At 44.8% G+C, this 25511-nt stretch overlaps 2 protein-coding genes across 10 annotated transcripts in view; one reads left to right on the plus strand and one right to left on the minus strand.

The window, feature by feature from the left end:
* Positions 1-21991, minus strand: part of ptpn18 (protein tyrosine phosphatase non-receptor type 18) — a 39613-nt gene extending 17622 nt beyond the window's left edge. For 2 of the 5 annotated variants that reach the window (XM_042004463.1, XM_042004459.1), the window contains exons 1-9: positions 17622-17887; positions 14069-14177; positions 13443-13519; positions 13240-13335; positions 12617-12655; positions 12234-12302; positions 12090-12152; positions 10769-10911; positions 7495-7561 (exon numbers count right to left, since the gene is read on the minus strand). In XM_042004463.1, the coding sequence (XP_041860397.1) occupies positions 7495-7561; positions 10769-10911; positions 12090-12152; positions 12234-12302; positions 12617-12655; positions 13240-13335; positions 13443-13519; positions 14069-14177; positions 17622-17693 (735 nt within the window). In that variant the 5' untranslated portion in view covers positions 17694-17887. Of the gene's footprint in view, positions 1-7494; positions 7562-10768; positions 10912-12089; positions 12153-12233; positions 12303-12616; positions 12656-13239; positions 13336-13442; positions 13520-14068; positions 14178-17621; positions 17891-21904 lie in introns of those variants that run through there. The other 3 variants (XM_042004460.1, XM_042004462.1, XM_042004461.1) reach the window with 3 other exon arrangements.
* gripap1 (GRIP1 associated protein 1) overlaps positions 17972-25511 on the plus strand; it is a 47460-nt gene continuing 39920 nt past the window's right edge. For 3 of the 5 annotated variants that reach the window (XM_042004453.1, XM_042004457.1, XM_042004454.1), the window contains exon 1: positions 21919-22045. In XM_042004453.1, coding sequence (XP_041860387.1) covers positions 21998-22045 — 48 coding nt within the window. In that variant the 5' untranslated portion in view covers positions 21919-21997. Of the gene's footprint in view, positions 18210-21918; positions 22046-25511 lie in introns of those variants that run through there. The other 2 variants (XM_042004458.1, XM_042004455.1) reach the window with 2 other exon arrangements.

A 25511-nucleotide genomic window follows, 5' to 3' on the forward strand; every position in this document is an offset into this window, starting at 1 on the left:
ACGGTGTAAAAAGTAGTTCCAGAGTGACGTTCGGTAGGGTGTAAAAAGTAGTTCCAGGGTGGTGTTCGGCACGGTATAAAAAGCAGTTCCAGGGTGACATTTGGCACGGTGTAAAAAGTAGTTCCAGGGTGACGTTCGGTATGGTGTAAAAAGTAGTTCCAGGGTGATGTTCAGCGCGGTGTAAAAAGTAGCTCCAGGGTGACGTTCGGTACGGTGTAAAAAGTAGTTCCAGGGCGGTGTTCGGCACGGTGTAAAAAGTAGTTCCAGGGTGAAGTTCAGCACGGTGTAAAAAGTAGTTCCAGGGTGACGTTCGGCACGGTGTAAAAAGTAGTTCCAGGGTGAAGTTCGGCACGGTGTAAAAAGTAGTTCCAGGGTGATGTTCGGCATGGTGTAAAAAGTAGTACCAGGGTGGTGTTCGGCACAGTGTAAAAAGTAGTTCCAGGGTGATGTTCGGCATGGTGTAAAAAGTAGTTCCAGGGTGACGTTCGGTACGGTGTATAAAGTAGTTCCACTGTGGTGTTCGGCACGGTGTAAAAAGTAGTTCGAGGGTGACGTTCGTTACGGTGTAAAAAGTAGTTCCAGGGTGACGTTCGGCACGGTGTAAAAAGTAGTTCCAGGGTGACGTTCGGCACGGTGTAAAAAGTAGTTCCAGGGTGACGTTCGGCACGGTGTAAAAAGTAGTTCCAGGGTGGTGTTCGGCACGGTGTAAAAAGTAGTTCGAGGGTGACGTTCATTACGGTGTAAAAAGTAGTTCCAGGGTGACGTTCGGCACGGTGTAAAAAGTAGTTCCAGGGTGACGTTCGGCACTGTGTAAAAAGTAGTTCCAGGGTGACGTTCGGCACGGTGTAAAAAGTAGTTCCTGGGTGGTGTTCGGCACGGTGTAAAAAGTAGTTCCAGGGTGATGTTCAGCACGGTGTACAAAGTAGTTCCAGGGTGATGTTCGGCACATTGTAAAAGGTAGTTCCAGGGTGATGTTCAGCACGGTGTAAAAAGTAGTTCCAGGGTGATGTTAGGCACATTGTAAAAAGTAGTTCCAGGGTGATGTTCAGCACGGTGTAAAAAGTAGTTCCAGGGTGACGTTCGGTACGGTGTAAAAAGTCATTCCAGAGTGACGTTCGGTAGGGTGTAAAAAGTAGTTCCAGGGTGGTGTTCGGCACGGTGTAAAAAGCAGTTCCAGGGTGACATTTGGCACGGTGTAAAAAGTAGTTCCAGGGTGACGTTCGGTATGGTGTAAAAAGTAGTTCCAGGGTGATGTTCAGCACGGTGTAAAAAGTAGCTCCAGGGTGACGTTCGGTACGGTGTAAAAAGTAGTTCCAGGGCGGTGTTCGGCACGGTGTAAAAAGTAGTTCCAGGGTGAAGTTCAGCACGGTGTAAAAAGTAGTTCCAGGGTGACGTTCGGCACGGTGTAAAAAGTAGTTCCAGGGTGAAGTTCGGCACGGTGTAAAAAGTAGTTCCAGGGTGATGTTCGGCATGGTGTAAAAAGTAGTACCAGGGTGGTGTTCGGCACAGTGTAAAAAGTAGTTCCAGGGTGATGTTCAGCATGGTGTAAAAAGTAGTTCCAGGGTGACGTTCGGTACGGTGTATAAAGTAGTTCCACTGTGGTGTTCGGCACGGTGTAAAAAGTAGTTCGAGGGTGACGTTCGTTACGGTGTAAAAAGTAGTTCCAGGGTGACGTTCGGCACGGTGTAAAAAGTAGTTCCAGGGTGACGTTCGGCACGGTGTAAAAAGTAGTTCCAGGGTGACGTTCGGCACGGTGTAAAAAGTAGTTCCAGGGTGGCGTTCGGCACGGTGTAAAAAGTAGTTCCAGGGTGACGTTCGGTACGGTGTAAAAAGTAGTTCCAGGGTGACGTTCGGCACGGTGTAAAAAGTAGTTCCAGGGTGGTGTTCGGCACGGTGTAAAAAGTAGTTCCAGGGTGGTGTTCGGCACGGTGTAAAAAGTAGTTTCAGGGTGGTGTTCGGCATGGTGTAAAAAGTAGTTCCAGGGTGACGTTCGGTACGGTGTAAAAAGTAGTTCCAGGGTGACGTTCGGCACGGTGTAAAAAGTAGTTCCAGGGTGGTGTTCGGCACGGTGTAAAAAGTAGTTCCAGGGTGATGTTCAGCACGGTGTAAAAAGTAGTTCCAGGGTGATGTTCGGCACATTGTAAAAAGTAGTTCCAGGGTGATGTTCAGCTCGGTGTAAAAAGTAGTTCCAGGGTGATGTTCAGCACGGTGTAAAAAGTAGTTCCAGGGTGACGTTCCGTACTGTGTAAAAAGTAGTTCCAGGGTGATGTTCGGCACGGTGTAAAAACTAGTTCCAGGTTGATGTTAGGCACATTGTAAAAAGTAGTTCCAGGGTGATGTTCAGCACGGTGTAAAAAGTAGTTCCAGGGTGACGTTCGGTACGGTGTAAAAAGTAGTTCCAGAGTGACGTTCGGTAGGGTGTAAAAAGTAGTTCCAGGGTGGTGTTCGGCACGGTGTAAAAAGTAGTTCCAGGGTGACATTTGGCACGGTGTAAAAAGTAGTTCCAGGGTGACGTTCGGTATGGTGTAAAAAGTAGTTCCAGGGTGATGTTCAGCACGGTGTAAAAAGTAGTTCCAGGGTAACGTTCGGTACGGTGTAAAAAGTAGTTCCAGGGTGAAGTTCGGCACGGTGTAAAAAGTAGTTCCAGGGTGATGTTCGGCATGGTGTAAAAAGTAGTACCAGGGTGGTGTTCGGCACAGTGTAAAAAGTAGTTCCAGGGTGATGTTCAGCATGGTGTAAAAAGTAGTTCCAGGGTGACGTTCGGTACGGTGTATAAAGTAGTTCCAGGGTGACGTTCGGCACTGTGTAAAAAGTAGTTCCAGGGTGACGTTCGGCACGGTGTAAAAAGTAGTTCCAGGGTGGTGTTCGGCACGGTGTAAAAAGTAGTTCCAGGGTGACGTTCGGTACGGTGTAAAAAGTAGTTCCAGGGTGACGTTCGGCACGGTGTAAAAAGTAGTTCCAGGGTGGTGTTCGGCACGGTGTAAAAAGTAGTTCCAGGGTGGTGTTCGGCACGGTGTAAAAAGTAGTTTCAGGGTGATGTTCGGCACATTGTAAAAAGTAGTTCCAGGGTGATGTTCAGCTCGGTGTAAAAAGTAGTTCCAGGGTGATGTTCAGCACGGTGTAAAAAGTAGTTCCAGGGTGACGTTCCGTACTGTGTAAAAAGTAGTTCCAGGGTGATGTTCGGCACGGTGTAAAAACTAGTTCCAGGGTGATGTTTGGCACGGTGTAAAAAGTAGTTCCAGGGTGATGTTCGGCACGGTGTAAAAAGTAGTTCCAGGGTGACGTTCGGCACGGTGTAAAAAGTAGTTCCAGGGTGACATTCGGCACGGTGTAAAAAGTAGTTCCAGGGTGACGTACGACACGGTGTAAAAAGTAGTTCCAGGGTGACGTTCGGGACGGTGTAAAAAGTAGTTCCAGGGTGATGTTTGGCACGGTGTAAAAAGTAGTTCCAGGGTGATGTTTGACACATTCTAAAAAGTAGTTCCAGGGTGATGTTCAGCACTGTGTAAAAAGTAGTTCCAGGGTGATGTTCGGCACATTGTAAAAAGTAGTTCCAGGGTGACGTTCGGCATGGTGTAAGAGTAGTTCCAGGGTGGTGTTCGGCACGGTGTAAAAAGTAGTTCCAGGGTGACGTTCGGTACGGTGTAAAAAGTAGTTCCAGGGTGACGTTCGGCACGGTGTAAAAAGTAGTTCCAGGGTGATGTTCGGCACGGTGTAAAAAGTAGTTCCAGGGTGATGTTAGGCACATTGTGAAAAGTAGTTCCAGGGTGATGTTCAGCATGGTGTAAACAGTAGTACCAGGGTGGCGTTCGGCACGGTGTAAAAAGTAGTTCCAGGGTGATGTTCAGCATGGTGTAAAAAGTAGTTCCAGGGTGACGTTCGGTACGGTGTATAAAGTAGTTCCACTGTGGCGATCGGCACGGTGTAAAAAGTAGTTCCAGGGTGACGTTCGTTATGGTGTAAAAAGTAGTTCCAGGGTGATGTTTGGCACGGTGTAAAAAGTAGTTCCAGGGTGGTGTTCGGCACGGTGTAAAAAGTAGTTCCAGGGTGACGTTCGGCACGGTGTAAAAAGTAGTTCCAGGGTGACATTCGGCACGGTGTAAAAAGTAGTTCCAGGGTGACGTACGGCACGGTGTAAAAAGTAGTTCCAGGGTGACGTTCGGGACGGTGTAAAAAGTAGTTCCAGGGTGATGTTTGGCACGGTGTAAAAAGTAGTTCCAGGGTGATGTTTGACACATTCTAAAAAGTAGTTCCAGGGTGATGTTCAGCACGGTGTAAAAAGTAGTTCCAGGGTGATGTTCGGCACATTGTAAAAAGTAGTTCCAGGGTGACGTTCGGCATGGTGTAAGAGTAGTTCCAGGGTGGTGTTCGGCACGGTGTAAAAAGTAGTTCCAGGGTGACGTTCGGTACGGTGTAAAAAGTAGTTCCAGGGTGACGTTCGGCACGGTGTAAAAAGTAGTTCCAGGGTGACGTTCGGTACGGTGTATAAAGTAGTTCCACCGTGGCGATCGGCACGGTGTAAAAAGTAGTTCCAGGGTGACGTTCGTTATGGTGTAAAAAGTAGTTCCAGGGTGGTGTTCGGCACGGTGTAAAAAGTAGTTCCAGGGTGGTGTTCGGCACGGTGTAAAAAGTAGTTTCAGGGTGGTGTTCGGCACGGTGTAAAAAGTAGTTCCAGGGTGACGTTCGGCACGGTGTAAAAAGTAGTTCCAGGGTGACGTTCGGCACGGTGTAAAAAGTAGTTCCAGGGTGGTGTTCGGCACGGTGTAAAAAGTAGTTCCAGGGTGACGTTCGGTACGGTGTAAAAAAGTAGTTCCAGGGTGACGTTCGGCATGGTGTAAAAAGTAGTTCCAGGGTGGTGTTCGGCACGGTGTAAAAAGTAGTTCCAGGGTGGTGTTCGGCACGGTGTAAAAAGTAGTTTCAGGGTGGTGTTCGGCATGGTGTAAAAAGTAGTTCCAGGGTGACGTTCGGTACGGTGTAAAAAGTAGTTCCAGGGTGACGTTCGGCACGGTGTAAAAAGTAGTTCCAGGGTGGTGTTCGGCACGGTGTAAAAAGTAGTTCCAGGGTGACGTTCAGTACGGTCCAAAAAGTAGTTCCAGGGTGACGTTCGGCACGGTATAAAAAGTAGTTCCAGGATGACGTTCGGCACGGTGTAAAAAGTAGTTCCAGGGTGGTGTTCGGCATGGTGTAAAAAGTAGTTCCAGGGTGATGTTCGGCATGGTGTAAAAAGTAGTTTCAGGGTGGTGTTCAGCGTGATGTAAAAAGTAGTTCCAGGGTGTTGTTCAGCACGGTATACAAAGTAGTTCCAGGGTGGTGTTCAGCACGGTGTAAAAAGTAGTTCCAGGGTGATGTTCCGCACATTGTAAAAAGTAGTTCCAGGGTGATGTTCAGCACGGTGTAAAAAGTAGTTCCAGGGTGATGTTCGGCACATTGTAAAAAGTAGTTCCAGGGTGATGTTCAGCATCGTGTAAAAAGTAGTATCAGGGTGACGTTCGGTACGGTGTAAAAAGTAGTTCCAGGGTGGTGTTCGGCACGGTGTAAAAAGTAGTTCCAGGGTGACGTTCGGTTCGGTATAAAAAGTAGTTCCAGGGTGATGTTCAGCACGGTGTAAAAAGTAGTTCCAGGGTGATGTTCGGCACATTGTAAAAAGTAGTTCCAGGGTGATGTTCAGCACGGTGTAAAAAGTAGTTCCAGGGTGATGTTCGGCACATTGTAAAAAGTAGTTCCAGGGTGATGTTCAGCATGGCATAAACAGTAGTTCCAGGGTGGTGTTCAGCATGGTGTAAAAAGTAGTTCCAGGGTGATGTTCAGCATGGTGTAAAAAGTAGTTCCAGGGTGGTGTTCAGCATGGTGTAGCATCTCTTCTTCTAACATGTCTGGAAACATCTGGGAAGTGAGGAGACCAGTTGCTGGAGTTTTAGGAGAGGAATGTTGTTCCATTCTGGTCTGATGCAGGATTCTAGCTGCTCTACAGTCCTGGACCTTGGTTGCTGGATTTCTGCTTCCATGATGCTCCAGATGTTGTGTACTGGTGAAAGGTCTGGACTGCAGGCAGGCCAGTTCAGCAGCCGGACTCTTCTCCTGTGAAGCCATGCTGCTGTGATGGATGCAGGATGTGGTTCAGCATCATCTTGCTGAAATCTTGCAAGGTCTTCCCTGAAAGAGACGTTGTCTGGATGGAGCAGATGTTGCTCTAAAACCTCCATGTACTTTTCAGCATTGATGGAGCTTCACAGATGTGGAAGCTGTCCACGCCATAGGCACTAATGCAGCCCCATCCCATCAGAGATGCAGCTTTTCACCTGTCCACTGATAACAAGCTGGATGCTCCCTCTCCTCTTTAGTCTGCAGGACACGCCGTCCATGCTTTCCACAAACTAGTTCACATCTTCATCCAGGTTTCCACTTTGCCTCAGACCATTTTAAATGAGCTTTGGTCCAGAGAAGATGGAAGAAGCTGGTTCTGGATCCTGTTCACATCTGGCTTCTTCTCTGCATGATGGAGCTTTAACCTGCATTTGTGGTTTCAGGGTGAACTGTGTTCACAGACAGTGGTTTCTGGAAGTCTTCCTGAGTCCATGCAGTGGTTTCCAGTAGAGAATCATGTCTGCTTTTAATGCAGAACATCACCAGCATCCAGCCTTGTCCCAGGCACACAGAGATTCCTCCTGATTCTCTGAATCTTCTGATGATATTCTACACTGTAGATGGTGGATCTTCAAAGTCTGAGGAACATTTTTCTGAAATTGTTCCACAGTTTTAGATCCAGTTTATCTCAGATTGGTGAAGCTCTGTCCATTTTTCCATCTGAGAGACTCTGCCTCTCTGAAATGCTCCTTTTATACCAGTCATGTTACTGACCTGTTGCCAGGTAACCTGATTAGTTGTCCAATGCTCCTCCAGGTGTTTCTGGTTTGTACCAGGTACTTTTCCAGCCTTTTGTTCTTCCTGTTCTAACTTTTTCCAGACGTGTTGCTCTTTCTTTAAAAAAATCATTTTATTTCATGAAAAACGTTTCTGGTGTCTGATGTTGATCCAACCCAACAAACGAGTTGATGTTGTATCAACAACCTCCTTCGGCTCAACCCAACCTCAGAATATATTTATTTATTTCTCATCCTTTCTCTTTATCTTTAGAACTCGAGTTTACATGAACTCCAATCGTCCCGTAAACTCTACAGCGTATCTGAGCATTCTCGATCAGAATTAATTTTCTGTCCGTTTCTGAAGGGTTTCAACTTTTTCGTGACCTGATCTACAGGCAAGAAAAAAACAAAAACAACCGCTCGTTCTTTTGGTTTCTGGGGTGGATGTTCTTTCTGCTTATGCCTGAACCGTGTTGGGGGTTCAGTGATGTGATGAGTTCCAGGTTAGGGTTGAAAAATTAAACTGTCTTTTATTTATATAGAAGGAATTTCTGTCCATGCTAACGTAGCTACTGATCCATCCAGAGCCTGAAAACATGACACACACAACTGCACTGTTATCATCTGTTACCTTGGTAACCAGTAGGTCATGGATGTAGTCGAGAGCACAGATGACTCCTGTCCTTCCACAGCCTGCGCTGTAAAACACACACATAGCAACAGATGCAGTGTGCATGTTAACTGTGCCATCATTAGCAGGTGTTACCTGCTGCATATTCACAGCCTCCTGCTATCTCTCTCTCTCTTTCTCTCTGTGTGTGTGTGTGTGTGTGTGTGAGAAGCTGCCATATGTGTGATCTGTCCTGTTGAATGTTAATGACCAGCTGACCTGTGATCAGTTCTGCTGGCACAAACAAGGTGCAGAGATGATGAGGAATTAACAGCCATTTAAAGGAAGATGGAATGTTTGTTTTGCTATTGTCATGAGGACCACAGCAAGTTTTCAACCTCTGGACGAGGACATTTTGGCAAAGTGAGGACGTCTTGGCCGCCTTTCCTTTTTTTCCTCAGGAAGGAGGCAGAATGAGACGTCGGCAGCAAAGGTTGTGCAAAATGATATTGTTCACTATAATACCGGTAGAGTTTTTGACACTGGTGGAAAATGTAATATCATTACGTGATCACACATTTCCAGCATGATGCTGTTTAGCTGCATCTCAAACGGTGCAGCACAGGTGAGCTTAGCTGAGTGAGTGAATGAGGAAACATGGCAGAGCAAAGCATTGATGAGTATTGCTCTCCAATTTATAGATATTGGGGTGGGGGTGTCATTGCGTTTAATAAGAGCAAAAGGGAAGCAGACAACAGGAAACACACTAGATTAAATACTTGGCATACGTCTATATGATTTAAATATAGTTGCCAAATTTTCAAAAAGGCGTATTATTTTCTCAGACAGTATGTGATTTTTTTTCCAGGAGGAATGCAACCATTCAGGTGGAGATGAATTGGTGGAGAGGGGAATCAAGCTATCACACACAGCACTTCTTAGCTATACATAAGGATACTTCTATGAATTTAAATTGTGAATTATTTAGACAACCATGAAAACATGCAGTTTCCCAGTAAACAAAGTTCAGGATCTAATGGAACATTATTTCCCAAGATCCTGATTAAAGTGGAGCAGATGTCACACCAGATTAGCCTCAGCTTCATACACTGCCAGGTACAAAGCAGGAAGGAACCGACCTCAGTACCACATCTGAGGCACATCTCTGATATGTTAGATTTAAATTAATGTAAGTTTTCTGTCTGAGATATAATTGATGTAGAAAGTTGTAATTAATCAGCCATTACCAAGTATTAACAGTAGCTGACAGGCCTTTGACATAAATTGGCCCAAAGCTGTTGCAACCCCGAGATCTGACTCCCATTTCAATCTGGATTTATGCAGACCTGGTTCTGGCCCCCATTCAATAACTGGCACTCTCCTCACAAAGCAGTCTCTCACCATCACTCAAGACAGACAGTGTCATGACAAGACCCAAGTTAGTTTAAAAAAGGATCTTAGCTGGAGATAACAGTAAAGTTTGGTAGGAAAGGCAAGGCAACTTTATTTATAAAGTACATTTAAAAACAGGAACTGTTGGCCAGTGCTGCACAAGAGAAGACTCCAAAGCACACACAACATATGAAAAGAGAAACACAAACAGAAATAAAAACACCAACATAAGACAAAGTCAACTGTGACACATCAGGAAAGGCTAAAGGGTAAAAGTGTGTCTTTAGCAAACTTTTAAAGATGTCCAGGTTAGGAGCAGCATGAGGGGGAGGTTGTTTGGGGGCAGCAACCGCAAAGGAACGACCTCCCCGTTGGCTCAACCTATACAGGGACACCACCAAAAGTCTTTGGCCAAAGGACTTAAAGGATCTATGTGGAGTCTAATGGCATAAAAGATCTGCAAAGTAAGAGGGGGCTAAACCATGAAGTGATTTAAAAACAAAAATAAAATCTTAAAATCAATCATCAACATGATGTGCAGCCAGTGCAAAGAAGCAAGGGGTGATGGGGTGATGTGCTCGTGTGTTTGTTAAAAGACGAGCAGCTGAACTTTGGACCAACCAGAGGAAGCTAAGGTAAGACTAGTTTATACCTTTAAAAAGAGAGTGAATCATATTTCCTCTTCAGGTGTTCAAAAGACATAAAAAACACTCCATTGATGCAAAAGTTGAATTACTTTATGATACCAAATAGAATCTTATTATTTACAGTCATAGGAATAAGTTAATTTTGTCTTAAGGGTGTTTTAGGTGACAGTCCCACTTTCAAACCAATGCATTGGTGGACCTCATGCCATTGGATTAGATTGGAACAGATACTGTAGTCTTGGTTGGACGTTAATTTTGATGCAGTTGATTCTGCCAATCAAAGTGAGAGGCAGGTTCATCCACCTTTGGAAATCATCAGTTGTGAAATGGTGCTTTTCAAAAAGTCACAAAGACTATGTCATTAATGCCTAGTCTTTAATTTTGGGCATCCAACCAGAGCATCTGAAAACAGCTGTAATGAAACCTCTCCTAAAAAGGGACAATCTAAACAAGACACAAATGAACAGGCCGATCTCAAATCTGCCATTTCTAAGTAAGATCATCAGTTTTTCAGCACCTAAATGACTTGTTATGCTGCTAAAGTACAGGAACCACTCAAACTTAACTGACAGTTTTCCACACACAGGCTAACCAACACCAACAAAAAACAATTCCTCACACCAACTCCACAGTTCATTTAAAAAAACATTACAAAAAACCATTAGCAAGAACAAACATAGTAAAGAAATCATTCTTTACAAATGGAACCAACATTTTAGTCTTAAACTGGGTTTTCTTAGCTTTGTTGGTGTGACCTTTTTGTTATTTTTTATAGACCTTTTAACTTGTGTATTTTTATTCTGTCAGCTGTTCTGTTAAAGACAAATTTCCACTGCTCTGCAATGGACAATAAAATTCTAAGTCTAAGTCTGAGTCTCAACTTAAAACAACTGCCATGATGTCTCCCAGTCAGGTTTTAGACAGCACCACAGCACTGAGATGTTCGGACCAAAGATATTTTATTTTTTGGCACTATCACCTACCCCTAAAAGCAGTTGCATACCAAATGTGTGTATGTACAAATATACAGAACAATGTGTAAAGAATATAATGCAATACAGTCAATGTGACTGCATGAAGAAGTTCTCGCTACGTACTGATTTTTTACTTTTGTTATTCTAATAATCTGAGATGAGAACCTGGTGTTTAAATGTATTGTATATCTTCCTGTAAGTGAAGCAGAAATGGCGGGCCTCAGTTTACTGGTTATGTTATGCAGTCCCCATGCTACTACTCAGACAGGAATGTGTGTGTACCTGCAGTGTATCATTAGAGGTGAGGAGTGAACTCCTTGGCTGGTTCTGGCTCGTTCTAGCAGGTCCAGAACTCCTCCAGTCTCATAGGGGACGTCATGATCCGGCCAAGACAGGAACTGGTACTGAACCACTGAGCGGGTTTCCTGAAGGAGGAGGAAGAATGGAAGAGAAGAGGATGAGGAAGGGAAAAGCCAAAGAGAGGAGAAGAAGTCAGAAAGACGACGAGAAAGAGGATAAAGAGGGAAAATGATGAAGATGAGAAAGTGAAAAAGGAGAAAGAAGAAGGAGACGAAGTTTAGGAAAGGAAGAGGAAGAGGAAAAGGGAGGAAAGACAAAAAAAGAATGGTGAATAAGAGACAAATAAAAAATGGAAAAAAGGGGCAAAGTAAGGAGGAAGAATCGGACCGAGTAGAAGAGGAAATGGAAAGCATTAAGAAAAGGAGGTTGAAGAAGAGAAGATTATGGCAAGGAAGACGAGGAGGATGACAGAAAAAGAGGGAGGATATGGAAGAAAGGGGAAGAGGAAGAAAGGAAAATTAGTAATAAACGGAAAAGGAAGAAGAGGAGGAGTTAGAAGGTGAAAGAAGAGAGGCATGGAAGACAAAGATGAGGAGAAAGGAAAGAAAAGAATGAGAAGAAAAAGAGAAGGGAAAGGAGGAAAATAGAGAAGGAGAGGGAAAGGAGAAGGAACGAGGAGGAGAAGAGAGCAGGATGAAGATAAAAAAGAAAAAAGAATAGGAGGACGAAGAGAAAAAGACAGAGAATGATAATCAAAGTAGGAGAAAAAGAAAGAGAAAGAGAAAGAGAAAGGGAGAGGAGGAGGTGAAAGAGACATAGAGAAGACAAGAAGGAGAAATAAAGAAGTGAGAAAGATGAGAAGAGAAGAGAAGGAGGGAAATGAACAGGTGAAAGAAAGAAAGAAAGAGGAAGATGAATGAATGAAAGAGAAAGAAAAGGATGAAAAATGAGAAGTAAACAAACGAGAAAAAATAAGAGGAAGAGAAAATACAAGGACAGCAAAAACTGAGAAAATGAGGGGTGAAGAAGAAGAAAAGGAGGATGAGGAGGAGGACGAGTGAAACAAGATGGAGAAGTAAGAAAGAGTAGGATGATGAGGAATTTAGAGATGGAGAAGACAAAGATAAAGTAGAAGAAGAAGAAGAAAGGAGAAACATTGAAGAGGAAGAGAGGGGAAACGAAAAACAAGGAAAAGAAAGACAAGCAGCTGTAAGAAAAAGAAGAGGAGAAGAAAGAGGAGGGAAGAAAAGAAGAAGTGATGAATAAAAACAAGCAGAGAAAACAAAAAGGAAGAAGAAGAGACCTGTTGGAAGGAGACGGTGAGGCTTCTGACAACCACGTCCTCGTTGGGTCGAGACTCCCCCTGCTGGACAAACGTAGAAACTACACGTTACAACCACACGGACAACGAAGAACAAACTTCATGGATCCAAGCGGTGGTTCTTACGTTGCCGACTGTAAACGGTCCGAATGCAGCCGACTGCTGAGCTGCAGCCCAGTAACACTCACACTTTCTCTGCACACACACACACACACACCAACGGAGGGAAATAAATCTGGGATTAGAGACCATTTCATCATTTACGGTTCAGTGTTGGACAGACAGGAAAACACGTCTCACTGTTTTATCACCTTTATTTATACAGATAAATGTCACTGAGACGCAAGGTCTCATTTTCAAGCGTGACCTCTTTTAAATGTTCAGACAAAACTACAACATGTTAGACATTGTTAGCAATTACACGGCATCTAACCAAGTAACAGGAAAACACAACAAGCTCCTAAAAACTAAACATAAAGAGACAGAAGAAAAATAAGATCTGGTTTTACCTTCCCCATCTCAATCTCCCTGCAGGCCATGACTATCACCTGAAACACAATCTGATATTAGTCAGAGCCTCCTGAGGAGGAGGATGATGATGATGGTTTGTTTTGTGTTAAAACAAGGAAGTGACTAAAATACTAAGATAAAACGGTAAATATGTTTATTTATTTGACTAGAAAAACCTTCAAACTTGTTAATTGGGTCACAAAACAAACAAAAATGAATAAATAAACTGTTTCCTAAATATTTTCTTCAATTAAATTAAATTAATTTAATTTAATTTATATCTTTTCATTCGTTAATTTTTTAAATTTGTTTACAATAATAGAAAAATAATGAAAGAAAAATTAGGATAAATGTTTTAAAAGAAAAAGACTGAAATAAAAAAACTACAATTACATCTTTAATAGATTAAGATAAAAATAAATAAGTTAAATTAAAATAGTTATAAATGAATAAAAGCAAATAATAACAAATAAATAAATAAAATAAATTGGTTAGATAGAAATGAATTAAATTAACAAAGACCAGAATATTTGCATATTTGCAAGACCATAAATAAATATAAAACCATAAAATCAAGAAAAACAATGAATATCTTAAATTGTGGATCAGACTAATTCCTGACCTTGACTTCCAGCTGCCAGATCATCCTCCAGAAGTCTGTGACGGTGGAGCTGAGGGGCCCCTGACAGGCCACGTACCTGCAGCCTCCTGACGCCCCCTGCAGGACAAACCGCAGTGTTACAACCAACAGCTCAACACACACACTGTGACAGAAAAAGTGTGTGTTAGAGTTGTGTTTCCATGGCGACTGAGATGCGGCATCACCTTGATGAAGCTGGCATTGATGTAATCAGAGCTGGAGTCTCCGGTTGGAAGAGATAACACCACACGAGACTGGTCGTCTACACACACACACACACACACACCCACACACACACACACACACACATACATACACACACACAGATTTTTTTTAAAAACAGCCACAAAGGATGAGAAACTTCCATTGAGAAGAAAACGACTCTGCCACCCGCCACTCCACCTGCTCCAGAAAACAGAAAATCGAATCATTTCAGGGTCGAGTTACGTTTCGAACTTTTATATTTTATATGTGGATGAAAATGAACACGTTGCAGAAACGGAAACATCATCGTGTTGTTTGGTTGGAAAGATGTGAAAAGGATGGTACGTTTTCTGGAGGAAAACGAGGATAATTAGCTGAGAAATTAAATAAGCTCATATTTCTTCCTCAGACAGGATGCGATCAACGTTCCACGGTTCAAATAAAACTTTAAAACTAAACGAAACCGACAACAACTAATAAACTTTATCAGTGGAGATGGCAAGGAAGCAAGGAAGGATGGAAGGCAGAAAGGAAGGAAGGAATGAAGGATGGAAGAAAGAAAGAAAGGAAGGAAGGAAGGATGGAAGGAAGAGTAGACTGTCCTCACATGGCAGGATGTCTTTGTATCGGTTCTTCTTGATGTTCTCCTTCAGAGCTCCGGTCTCGGTGGTCAAACCCAGTTCTCTTTTTAATGTTAGCGACTCTGAACGCACCACCTGCACACACACACACACACACACACACACACACACACACAGAGGTGATGGTGGAAAACGACCAGCCACACTATGATGTAACAACAGTCTGAAACTGAAATCTCCTGGAATTATTCCTGGAATTAGTTATTGATTTCAATCCCAAGTTTGATCGGGATCGAATCAGGTCAGTGGGAAATTAATCGGCCACAGTGGGAGTTCAGGACGGCCGGTGGGTGGATTCCCGGTTACTGTGATGCTCTGGGATGGAAGATAAGTGGTGAAGAGGTTTCTAGGCATCGGGACGCGGCTTCAGGAATAATAAATGTCAACGAGTCTTTAAAAAAATCAGAAACAGAGTTTAAAGGTTGGAAACTGACGTAGACATTTAAGACTGAGAAGTGCCTCCAGTTAAACTGATAAACGGTAAATGGACTTGTACTTATATAGCACAGCTGGGAATGTACGGAGGCTGTCAGTGGCCAAACTTCTTCCAGACATAAAGATGTTTTCATGTGTGAGTGGATTCAGTGACTGCACTGCAGGTAACTGCTGTCTTCTTCTGTGGTGCTTTTAAGGGGTTAATCATCCCAAATGGAGGTCTAGCGCCGGTCAAACAAAGTTACTGCAGTTTTCAAACTTGTCCATTCAGAGACACCGTAGTACAAATGGTGGCAGCTGCCATGGATCAAAAGCAAGTAAATGCAAATGGTTCAAGAGGATATAACAGTTATTTTAGTAACGTTATTAGATGCCAAATAGAAACCATTTTTATTACATTTTACTGTCTTTGACCTTTGAATCTTTTCGTAGGTCATTGGGGCTGAAGTTGTCTTTGGCCCTGAACGTCTAAGAAAGACTCCTTTAGGTTCTCGGTGCTGCTGTAGACACAGTCGACCAGCAAATCCTGTTATCTGGATCACTTAGTGCGACTCTGGTCAAGTTCTGAACTGGTCTGAATCCGTTGGAAAATATAGATCTAGTCAAAGACGACATGTAGAGTTCCCCGAGACTCCATGTTGGGCCCCCCACTGTTCATCGCCGGCTATCAGAGCCCTCTCTGTGGAACCGGCTCCCAGCTTGGCTTCACAAAGCAGATTTGTTGTTAACTTCATTGTTTTTCTTATCGTTTATTATAATTAATATTTTTGTATCTTTTATGAAGAACTTTGAGATTTAAATCTGTGAAATGTTTTCTTTAAATAAACTTTACTGATAACAAACAAAAAGTCACTGAAAACACCACAAAACCAAAAGCAGAGTGAATAACAACAGAAATGGTTGTAAATCAGCCACTGTGGAGGAAAACCGGAACCTGAGGAGTTTTAGGTCTGTGGACTTTGACAGGATGAGTCATTTCAGGAACAACATGGAGGAGGAGGCTGCTGCAGCGAGTTAATAATGAAACAACCTGAGACGGAGAATGAGGAAGCAGGAGTCCAGACAAGGAAACAACCTGACAGGAAAGACCAAGCAGCTCCATCACACATCAGCTCAGAGTTCAATAAACATGTGTTTGTACATTGTTATTTAACATTGTCTTGCCTCTAGTGTCCTTTATTGTTCAGCAGGTACATATCAATGTGCGTCAAAGAGATGTCAGGATCAAACCCGGTCTGGCTTCGTTTGTAGGGCATCTGCTATACCAAGTGAACTTAACACCATGCCCACAGAAATGCTGATCTACAACAATTATTTTCCTCGTCTTTCTGGTCTTTTTCCTCCTGAAGCAACATTTCTGAGGGTTTATAAACCATGCTGCACTGGTCTGCTGCCTCAACTATTGATAAAACTCCGACAGAAAGAGCTGCTAAACTTTCCAGCACCACACTGAGGAGGTGGAGGAGAAGTCATTCCTCCAGGGTAGCTCCCTTCACTTTACACAGCAGCAGCTAGCAGCAGCTAGCTTCAGGCTTAGCTCCTTTCACTTTACACAGCAGCAGCTAGCTGTAGCTAGCTTCAGGCTTAGCTCCTTTCACTTTACCTAGCAGCAGCTAGCTGCAGCTAGCTTCAGGCTTAGCTCCTTTCACTTTACACAGCAATGGTGAAGCAGACACGGGACTCTGCTGGAGCTAGCAGAGCTGTGTGGTGTTTATTGCTAAAGCTGGTAGGAAAACATTCACCTCTGAACAGGAACTTTCTCAAAGCAACTTCCTCTGCTCTAATGCAGTTGAGGTGCTGTGCATCTCTCTCTCCTCCTTTCTAACTCGACCTTAAAGGGGCCATGCTGGTCTTTCAACACATTGCTGTAAACAGTATTATGTCTGTGCTTTGGTAGCTAATGCTTGTAATCAGTTTTTGTTTTTTAATACAGAAGTAAGTTTTACTCCATTTTATCTTTAAATATATTGCGTTACTTATTTTTTTGTTCTTTTTCATTTACTGTACTAAAGCATATGCTCTTAACATGATATTCTTTTCTCTTGTTCTTTATGTTTATTGGGTTCCTTTTATTTTTGATCCAGTCTCTCATTTTCCTCATTGTAAAGAGAAGGAGCTAATGCTAACGGTAGCCTGCCCGCTAATGTTTGTGTGTGTGTCTGCACATGAGCTTTATTATTTTTCTTTATTCTGTAAAGCACTGTGTATGAAAAGTGCTTTATAAATAAAGCTTTGATTGATTGATTGACTAATTGATTGATTGATTGATGTATTATGTCCAAACTCCATTTTTTGTGATGCTTCATAAAAATGTAAAAAACACTTAAATCTGTAGTTAATTAGTTAAAAACTTTAAACTTGCTGCAATCTTAAATCCTTCTGATGGTAGGAAAGAACGTAGTTTCTAAAGGTTTCAACAACATGTTTATGTAAACTATTTATGTTTTCATTATGTTTTATTTATTTAAATGACTTTTACTGACTTTTACCTCGTTGTCGCTGATTGTTTGCCTTTACGTAATTCTTTTTCTTTCTTCCTTTCTTTCTTTCTTTCTTTCTTTCTTTCTTTCTTTCTTTCTTTCTTTCTTTCTTTCTTTCTTTCGTTCTTTCTTTCTTCCTTCCTTCCTTTCTTTGGATGGATGGATTATAAGATGGATGGCTTGGTTTCCCTCTCAGGTTAAATTAGTTTGTCTGAAATTGAGAATTAATCTGTAACCAGAGTCCAAAGTAAGAAATGTATTTATTGTAAATAAAGTGAATGATAGATGTTTAGGTAACATGATAGAGAAGGAAAATGTGGACAGTAAACCAGCTTTACCAGCTCCAGGTCATGTGACCGACACATTCTGCTGCTGGAACTTTGCATGTTTTACACAAATCGCCGTCGGTTTGTGGGAATATTGCTGGCAGATCATTTGAATGGATGCTCAGAAGAGAAACCGCACACAGAAACACCGGCAGCTGTTTGTCTGAACTAACCTCCACCAGCCCGAGCAGAGACGTACTCATCCTCATTTTCAGCTTCTCGGCAAATTTAGTTTTTGATTGTAAAAGAAGAAAAATCTGAAAGTGGTTCAGACTCACGTTGAACTCCTGCTCCACAGTCCTGTGATCCACAGCCTTCAGTCCAGCCAGCAGGGAGGGCAGCAGCTCCATGTCTGGTCCAGAAGGATCCGGAACCTGAAGCGAGCTGGAGCACCTGGCCAGGTCTCTGAGTCAGAACTAAAACTGAAATGAAAACAAGCCTCTGAGTTTCTCTGCTTCTCTCTGAGGTGTTTTACTTCTCACTTCGCTGAGCGTCTCAGTTCTGCCTCTAAATTTAACTCTGTGAGTTAATAATTGACAGCGGGTCACCGAGCCTCCCTCCCTGACCAGAGAACAGGAAGTGTAAAGAAACTCCTGGTGAAATAAACAGGCTGGGACTGTAATGTGACAACCACGATGAATTTTAACGTCTACGCATGTCAGAGAGGTTTCCTTCTTCAACTCAACCGATGAATAAATGTTATCAACAAGCCTTAATGCACTCTGCGGAGGAAAAGACAAGAAGCAAAAGGAAACACAAACGACCTCGAATACAAAGAAGTGTGAATCTGATGCAAAGACCACACCGGAATTTCCAACCACGAAAACAGAAGAGATGCCTTTTAAATCCAAACATAACTACAAGAGGTTAGTTTCATTGTCTTAACTGGTGTTCACATGAGGCCACATCCGCCTCATGAGTCCTGAAGCAACTGGTGGCCTGCCTCAGTGCAGACTAGCGCGTGATGGGGGGCAGGTTTCTGCAGCACTGCAGGACCCTCGGTTTTAAAAAGAGCTGCTTGGTAGAGGTAGACGAGCCCACCCTGACCTTCGACTTTGACTCCAACCATTTAGCTCATGAACAGCATGAAATGATGGAAAAAGCAGAAAATGTGTTGAATTTTATGATATTAGCAAAAGTGCTGGGACAAGTCTTCAAGTGATTGAATTCAGGTCTTCTGACCAAGGTCCATAAAGACATGGATGGGTTTTTTCTGGAGGGGGTTGGTGGTCCCCTGGTCCCTGGGCTGCGGCATTTGGGTGGGTGCTGACTAGACTAGAGTTAAGCTGATACCGATGCTAGCATCGGAAATACTCGCCCATCCTGCCAAAAGAAAGGGGATCCGTACCTGCGAATATTTCTGGCTAAACACCATCCGTTACCGTGGGAATGGAATAATAAGTCTATGGTTCCTGCCCAACCCCACAAACACAGGAACATCTGCACATGAGTCACTGTTGTGCTAACATTTAGCATTAGCGTTACGTTAGCAATGTGGCATGCCTCATATGCAGGGCTAACGTTTCCAGAGGCGGATGCTGGCAGATTTACCACCAGCAACCTTATAAAGCTTCTGGGTCGTCATTTAATTAAATGAGAAATTTAATAGACCTCTTAATAAAATCACACAAGTATTGAATCGATACTCGGTATCGTATCGGTATCGGAACATCCCTAGTACTGACCCATGTTGGATGGCGGTCCAAGGGGGGCATCCGACGGGGGCATCCGACGGGGCAGTTAATAGGATGTTATTGATATCAGTGCTATTATCATTTCTGCCAATCGATCAGGTTTTCCTCTGAAACAGGTAAACAGGCGTAAAAACACCTGTCTGGCTATTTAATATCCTAAAAGGAGTAAAGTAACTCCACACACATCCAGATCAGTTATATCTTCAAACTGAAGTGGACCCTAAAACTACAGAACTGGTCTGAAAAAGGGAAAATAAAACATTGTGCCTCTAGATCTCCAGCTCCGGTCCTCGTGAGCTACTGTCATACAGATTTTAGAGGTTTCCCTGCTGCAATACACCTGACTCAAATCAGTGGGTCATTAAGAGGCTGGTGCAGAACTTTTCATTTGAGTGTGGTTTGTTCTAGTAGGAAAGATCTAAAACCTGCAGGACAGTAGCTCACGAGGACCTGAGCAGTTCCCTTGTTTAGACCTTTCCTTTAGCTCAGGTTTATACTATACCTTTTATTACACAACCAAACAGCAGGTTGTTGTTTGTCTTATTTACACGACTGCATGTTGGTTCTCCTCTGTTCCTATTCACGGGGATTCTGTTGGGCTCGTGGCTGCCGTCCCTGGTCTCCTTGGGCTGGGTTTCATGGCTGCAGATTGCTTTGGCTGGGCCCTTCCTCTAACCGGGGTCTTCCTCTGATTGGGGTCTTCCTCTGATTGGGGCCTTGCTCTAACCGGGGCCTTCCTCTGGCTGGGGCCTTCCTCTAACCGGGGTCTTCCTCTATCTGGGGCCTTCCTCTGATTGGGGCCTTGCTCTAACCAGGGCCTTCCTCTGATTGGGGCCTTCCTCTGATTGGGGCCTTGCTCTAACCGGGGCCTTCCTCTGGCTGGGGCCTTCCTCTAACCGGGGTCTTCCTCTATCTGGGGCCTTCCTCTGATTGGGGCCTTGCTCTAACCAGGGCCTTCCTCTGATTGGGGCCTTCCTCTGGCTGGGGCCTTCCTCTAACCGGGGTCTTCCTCTAACTGGGGCCTTCCTCTGACTGGGGCCTTCCTCTGACTGGGGCCTTCCTCTAACTGGGGCCTTCCTCTGATTGGGGCCTTCCTCTGATTGGGGCCTTCCTCTAACCGGGGCCTTCATCTGATTGGGGCCTTCCTCTAACTGGGGCCTTCCTCTAACCGGGGCCTTCATCTGATTGGGGCCTTCCTCTAACTGGGGCCTTCCTCTGACTGGGGCCTTCCTCTAACTGGGGCTTTCCTCTAACTGGGGTCTTCCTCTGATTGGGGCCATCCTCTGATTGGGGTCTTCCTCTAACTGGGGCCTTCCTCTGACTGGGGCCTTCCTCTAACTGGGGCCTTCCTCTGATTGGGGCCTTCCTCTAACTGGGGCCTTCCCCTGGCTCCTCTAGGCAAAGCTAATTTGTTTGGCTCAACGTGGTAGTAAATCAGTGGCTGTGTTGGGATCAATAAAGTTGTCTTGAATGGACCTGCAAAAGTCATGTGACTGAACATAAACAAAACAATCCAAAGGCTTTCTCTAATTATCGCCCACGACAGGTGGGTGGAGTGAAATACTCATATGATCAATACAACCTTATCTACAGTGTTTCCTTGGACACTAAAACTCAGTGGAACCGTCTTCCTGATACTTCATTAATTTTATAGATGATTTCCAGCAGAAAGAACATTTGTTCTAATGCAATTCTTTCTCAGTTCAGTTTGGGGATAGATTAAAGGAATAATTCTCTGGAACAGCAGCAGTAACGTTCTGTACTTCTGTGATGGAATTAAGCGTGCAGATATATTTGCAGCAGTATAACAGCTTCATTAATGAGAACATGGAAACGTTTGAGCTCAGGTTTACTGAGCAGATCAAGGGAAGCGCTGACTGGAGGTTTTATCGTCTGTGATCAACTGAAAAGGTCTGCATGGAAGCATGCAAATATGGAAATTACATCCCTATAATCCAGCATAGACATGAAAAATGGAAAATGTTTGAGCTTCACTGAGGTTCACTGTGAGACTTTTACTTTTCCAGATAATTTCACTTCAGGTCAGAAAGTGGTTGTTCGATGGAAACATTTACAGTAAATCATTTAAATGGAAACCTTTCCAGTAAAATCTTAAATGATTTAAATGAATGAAATGTGAAACACCTGGTAGGTTTGACATCAAAAGGTGAGACAAAGATTTTAGCTTTTATTTCCAGATATTTACTTCTGGATTTGATACACAGCTCAGGAGGGAGGATTATTAGTAACAACACCAAAGATTGAGCTATTTTAAAAGAACTGGGACTGATGTGTGTCCTTTCACACTGATAATCCGAACAACAGCAGAGCTGAATGTTTACTCTCAGCTGGGCATAACCTGGGCAGAATGTATCTGTAGCTAGAGGTGTAACATGGAAAGCAGAGCTGTTCGTGGGAGGGAACAAGCCATTGTGAAGCTGAAAGAAGATGGAAAATTAATCAGAGCCATTTCACAAACACTGATCATGACATTTGGGATGTCCTGAAGAACAAAAAGTCTTAAAAATTTTTCCATCACATGGTGAAATGTCTCAGTTTCACCATCTGATGTGTTGGTTATCTTCTACTGGGGATAAAATATGGGTTTATGAGATTAGGAAATTACTAAATTCTGTTTTATTTAAATTTGACATAGTGTCCCAACGTTGTTTTGGAATTGGGGATGTAAACATTGATATTTATATATTTTTCTTTTACTTCATCCTTCATCATATAAATGTCATCATTCTTAACGCAAAGCACTTAAAACACTGGATTGAATTAAAACATTCAGACCAAATCGAGTGTGTGTATTTGTGCAGTCAGACGCTGTGTTTCGGTTGCGTGAAACGGCGTCAGAGTGAGACCTCTGTCCTCGTGTCGCCTCTCTGCGGCTCTCCTCCTCCCTGTAGCTCCATCTCTCCGCTAGCTTAGCCTGCTAGCTGGCAGCCCAGGTAAACATGGCCATGTCGCAGGCTCTGTCCGAAGAGGAGTTTCATCGGATGCAGGTAAGGAAAACACGGCGGCTGTTTTTTCTGTCCGCTGGGATCATGGACAGGTAACTGTCAGTGTTGTGAAAATTACCTGTGGTGCGGCAGCTGGGTACAGCATTGCTGTCGGACACGATAGCTCATCGCGGTATTCGTTAGCCACTGAGGGGTGGGAGCAGTTAACGGTGTCCGGTGTTAGCGCAGGTGCTTGTATGGTAGCAGAGGGTCTGTTGATATTGATTTGTTTTTGTCAGGGAGGGAAGAGTTAGTCAGAGCTCAGCTCTCTGAGTGGAGAAGAAACGACTCTCATTAACTGTCAGCAGTGTTAGCTCGTTAGCCTAGCATTCCCTTTGAAGGAAACAGGAAAAGTGAGGCTAAGCTTTCTTCCTGCTAGCTGCTTCCATCTGACAGTTGGCTAACATGTTAGCTCTCACAGGATCGCCCCGATGAGATTCACGTGGTCTTTGAGGCTGTTCGCCTTTTTTAAAAACTAGTGCAGCAGTCACAAAACTCACATGAATAAAAGATGCAGACACTGGAAAACAGGTCACCCGTTAGCATGCTAGCCGAGGCTAATGTTAGTGTTTACACACAGTTAACAGTTTCTCCACCACACCAGCCTCACCATTTGCCTCCCAGTGACGGAAGAGTCCTGGAGAATAAGTACCAGCACATACACAACACTTCCATATAAAAGGAAGGGTTTTATTTTCTTTTATTAACCAGAAGCTAGGAAATGTTAGCCAAATATCAGAAGTAGGAAACCTCTCCATGTGAGGTGACAGATCCAAAACAAAAGTGTTTAATCAGACTATGACCAGGCTGTAACCAGACTATAACCAGGCTGTACCCAGACTATAACCAGACTGTAACCAGGCTGTACCCAGACTATAACCAGACTATAACCAGACTGTAACCAGACTATAACCAGACTATAATCAGGCTGTAACCAGACTATAATCAGACTATAACCAGGCTGTAACCAGACTATAACCAGGCTGTAACCAGCCTATAACCAGCCTATAACCAGACTGTAACCAGACTATAACCAGGCTGTAACCAGCCTATAACCAGCCTATAACCAGCCTATAACCAGACTGTAACCAGACTATAACCAGCCTTTAACCAGACTATAACCAGGCTATAACCAGGCTGTAACCAGCCTATAACCAGACTGTAACCAGACTATAACCTGTCAGGGCTCGGATGTTTGGACTCAGAAATACTCAGGTTCCCAGGGATAGGTATAAGATCTTTATTGTACAGAGATGAATAATGAGATTGTGCAATCCGGTTTTTTCTCCGCTCAGGGGTCTGTGAACACACAATGTAGAAGTTAGGAGGCAGGCAGCTGAGGAGAACTCTGAGAGGGATTGAGAGTTCACGTACCAGCAGTGGGAATTCAACGGGCGCAGGGTGTGGAATCCAGGGGTTGGAGAAGGTCCGCCAGGGGGAAGACTGCGGAAGGAAAGCTGCTGAACAGAGGAGAGGTAATGGAGGGATACAGGTTGCTGCAGAAGCACCTGAATGAAAGGACCGCAGAGGCAGGGTGTGAATGGTCCGATTGGGGGCAGATATATCAGTCCGTGATCCGAAATCCAATCCTGTTAGACAAGCCAGGGGTCAGAAAGCCAAGTGATCCAATATAACAACCAAAGCAGAGTACCAGACAGGGAGCAGGCAGAATCAGAGTCCAGGTCCAAAGTCAGATCAGCGTCAGGCGGGCAGGCAGGCAGGATAATTCAGGCGGGATACGTGCAGGGAAGAACCAAGACGATCTGGCACTGGAGGAATGTTGCAGAGCTGTATAAATAGGGCTTGGGACAGGTGAAGCGCATCAGCCCTAATCAAGAGCTGGTGGAGCTGAGGCGTTCAGGGCGGCTGGAAAAACTGAGCCACATACCACAGATCATGACAGTACCCCCCACACAAGGGTCGGCTCACGACGACCCACCAGGCTGAGCAGGAAAACGCCGATGGAAGCGGGCCCGAAGCGCAGGATCAACCACAAAGCGTGCAGGAATCCAGGAGCGCTCCTCCACGCCATAGCCTGCCCAGTCCACCAGATATTGAAGGGAGCGACCAGAGCGACGGGAGCGCAGGATCCGGCGCACAGTGTACACCGGCCCACCCCCCACGAACCGGGCGGGCGGAGGGGGTCTGGAGGAGGGCACCAAAGGACAGGAGAAGACGGGCTTAACCCGCGAGACGTGGAAGGTAGGATGGACCCGCATGGCCCCAGGGAGACGCAGGCGCACCGCTGCAGGGTTGATGACCTTGGTGATGGGAAACGGACCCACGAACCTGGGCGCCAGCTTCCTACACTCCACACGCAGCGGCAGATCCTTAGTGGCCAGCCAAACCCGTTGTCCCACCTGGTAGGGAGGAGCCGCCCTGCGATGACGATTGGCCGCCGTCTGATAACGCTGGGAGGCCCGCAGGAGCGCAGCGCGCGCACGCCTCCAGACCCGGTGACAGCGGCGGACCGCCGCGTGCGCAGAGGGGACCCTGACCTCACCCTCCTGTGGGGAGAACAAGGGAGGCTGGAACCCATTGACCACCTGAAACGGGGACAGGCCTGTAGCAGAGGAGGGTAGTGAATTGTGCGCATATTCCACCCAGGCCAGGTTGTGGGACCAGGCAGAGGGGTTCTCGGAGCATAAACATCTGAGGCAGGTTTCCAGCGTCTGGTTGGCTCGTTCAGACTGACCGTCGGATTGCGGGTGGAACCCCGAGGACAGGCTGACCTGAATCCCCAGCAGGCGGCAGAACTCGGTCCAGAACTTTGAGACGAACTGTGGACCCCGGTCCGAGACCACGTCCACGGGGATGCCATGAAGGCGGAACACATGGGTGGTTAGAAGGTCAGCAGTCTGCTTGGCTGTGGGTAATTTGGGGAGAGCAATGAAATGGGCCATCTTGGAAAAACGGTCTATTATGGTTAGAATGACTGTCATACCATTGGAGGAAGGAAGACCAGTTACAAAATCCATGGCTATGTGGGACCAGGGTCGATGGGGGATGGCCAGGGGATGTAGGAGGCCGGCAGGCCGCATTCGGGATGATTTGGAACGGGCACAGACAGGACAGCCAGCCACAAAGTCCCGAACATCCTGACGACAGGAGGGCCACCAAAAACGCTGAGAGAGCAGATGGTAGGTGCGCGTAGAGCCAGGATGACAGGCCAGACGAGAGGAATGACAGAGTACGAGGGTCTTGGATCGCAGGCGAGGCGGCACAAAAAGACGTCCAGCGGGACACCCGGCGGGTATAACCGCCCCAGTTTGGACCTGGTTGATCTCCTCCTCCAGCTGCACACGATTGACACCCAGACGTATGCGGTCAGGGAGGATGAAGTCCCCAGCCTCCTCAGCTTCATCCTCGGGGGAGATAGTCTGACGGGAGAGAGCATCGGGTTTAACATTTTTAGAGCCAGGACGGTAAGCCAGAGTGAAATTAAACCTGTTAAAGAATAGGGCCCAAC

Source organism: Melanotaenia boesemani, chromosome 13, assembly GCF_017639745.1.
Source record: "Melanotaenia boesemani isolate fMelBoe1 chromosome 13, fMelBoe1.pri, whole genome shotgun sequence".
NCBI lineage: Eukaryota > Metazoa > Chordata > Actinopteri > Atheriniformes > Melanotaeniidae > Melanotaenia > Melanotaenia boesemani.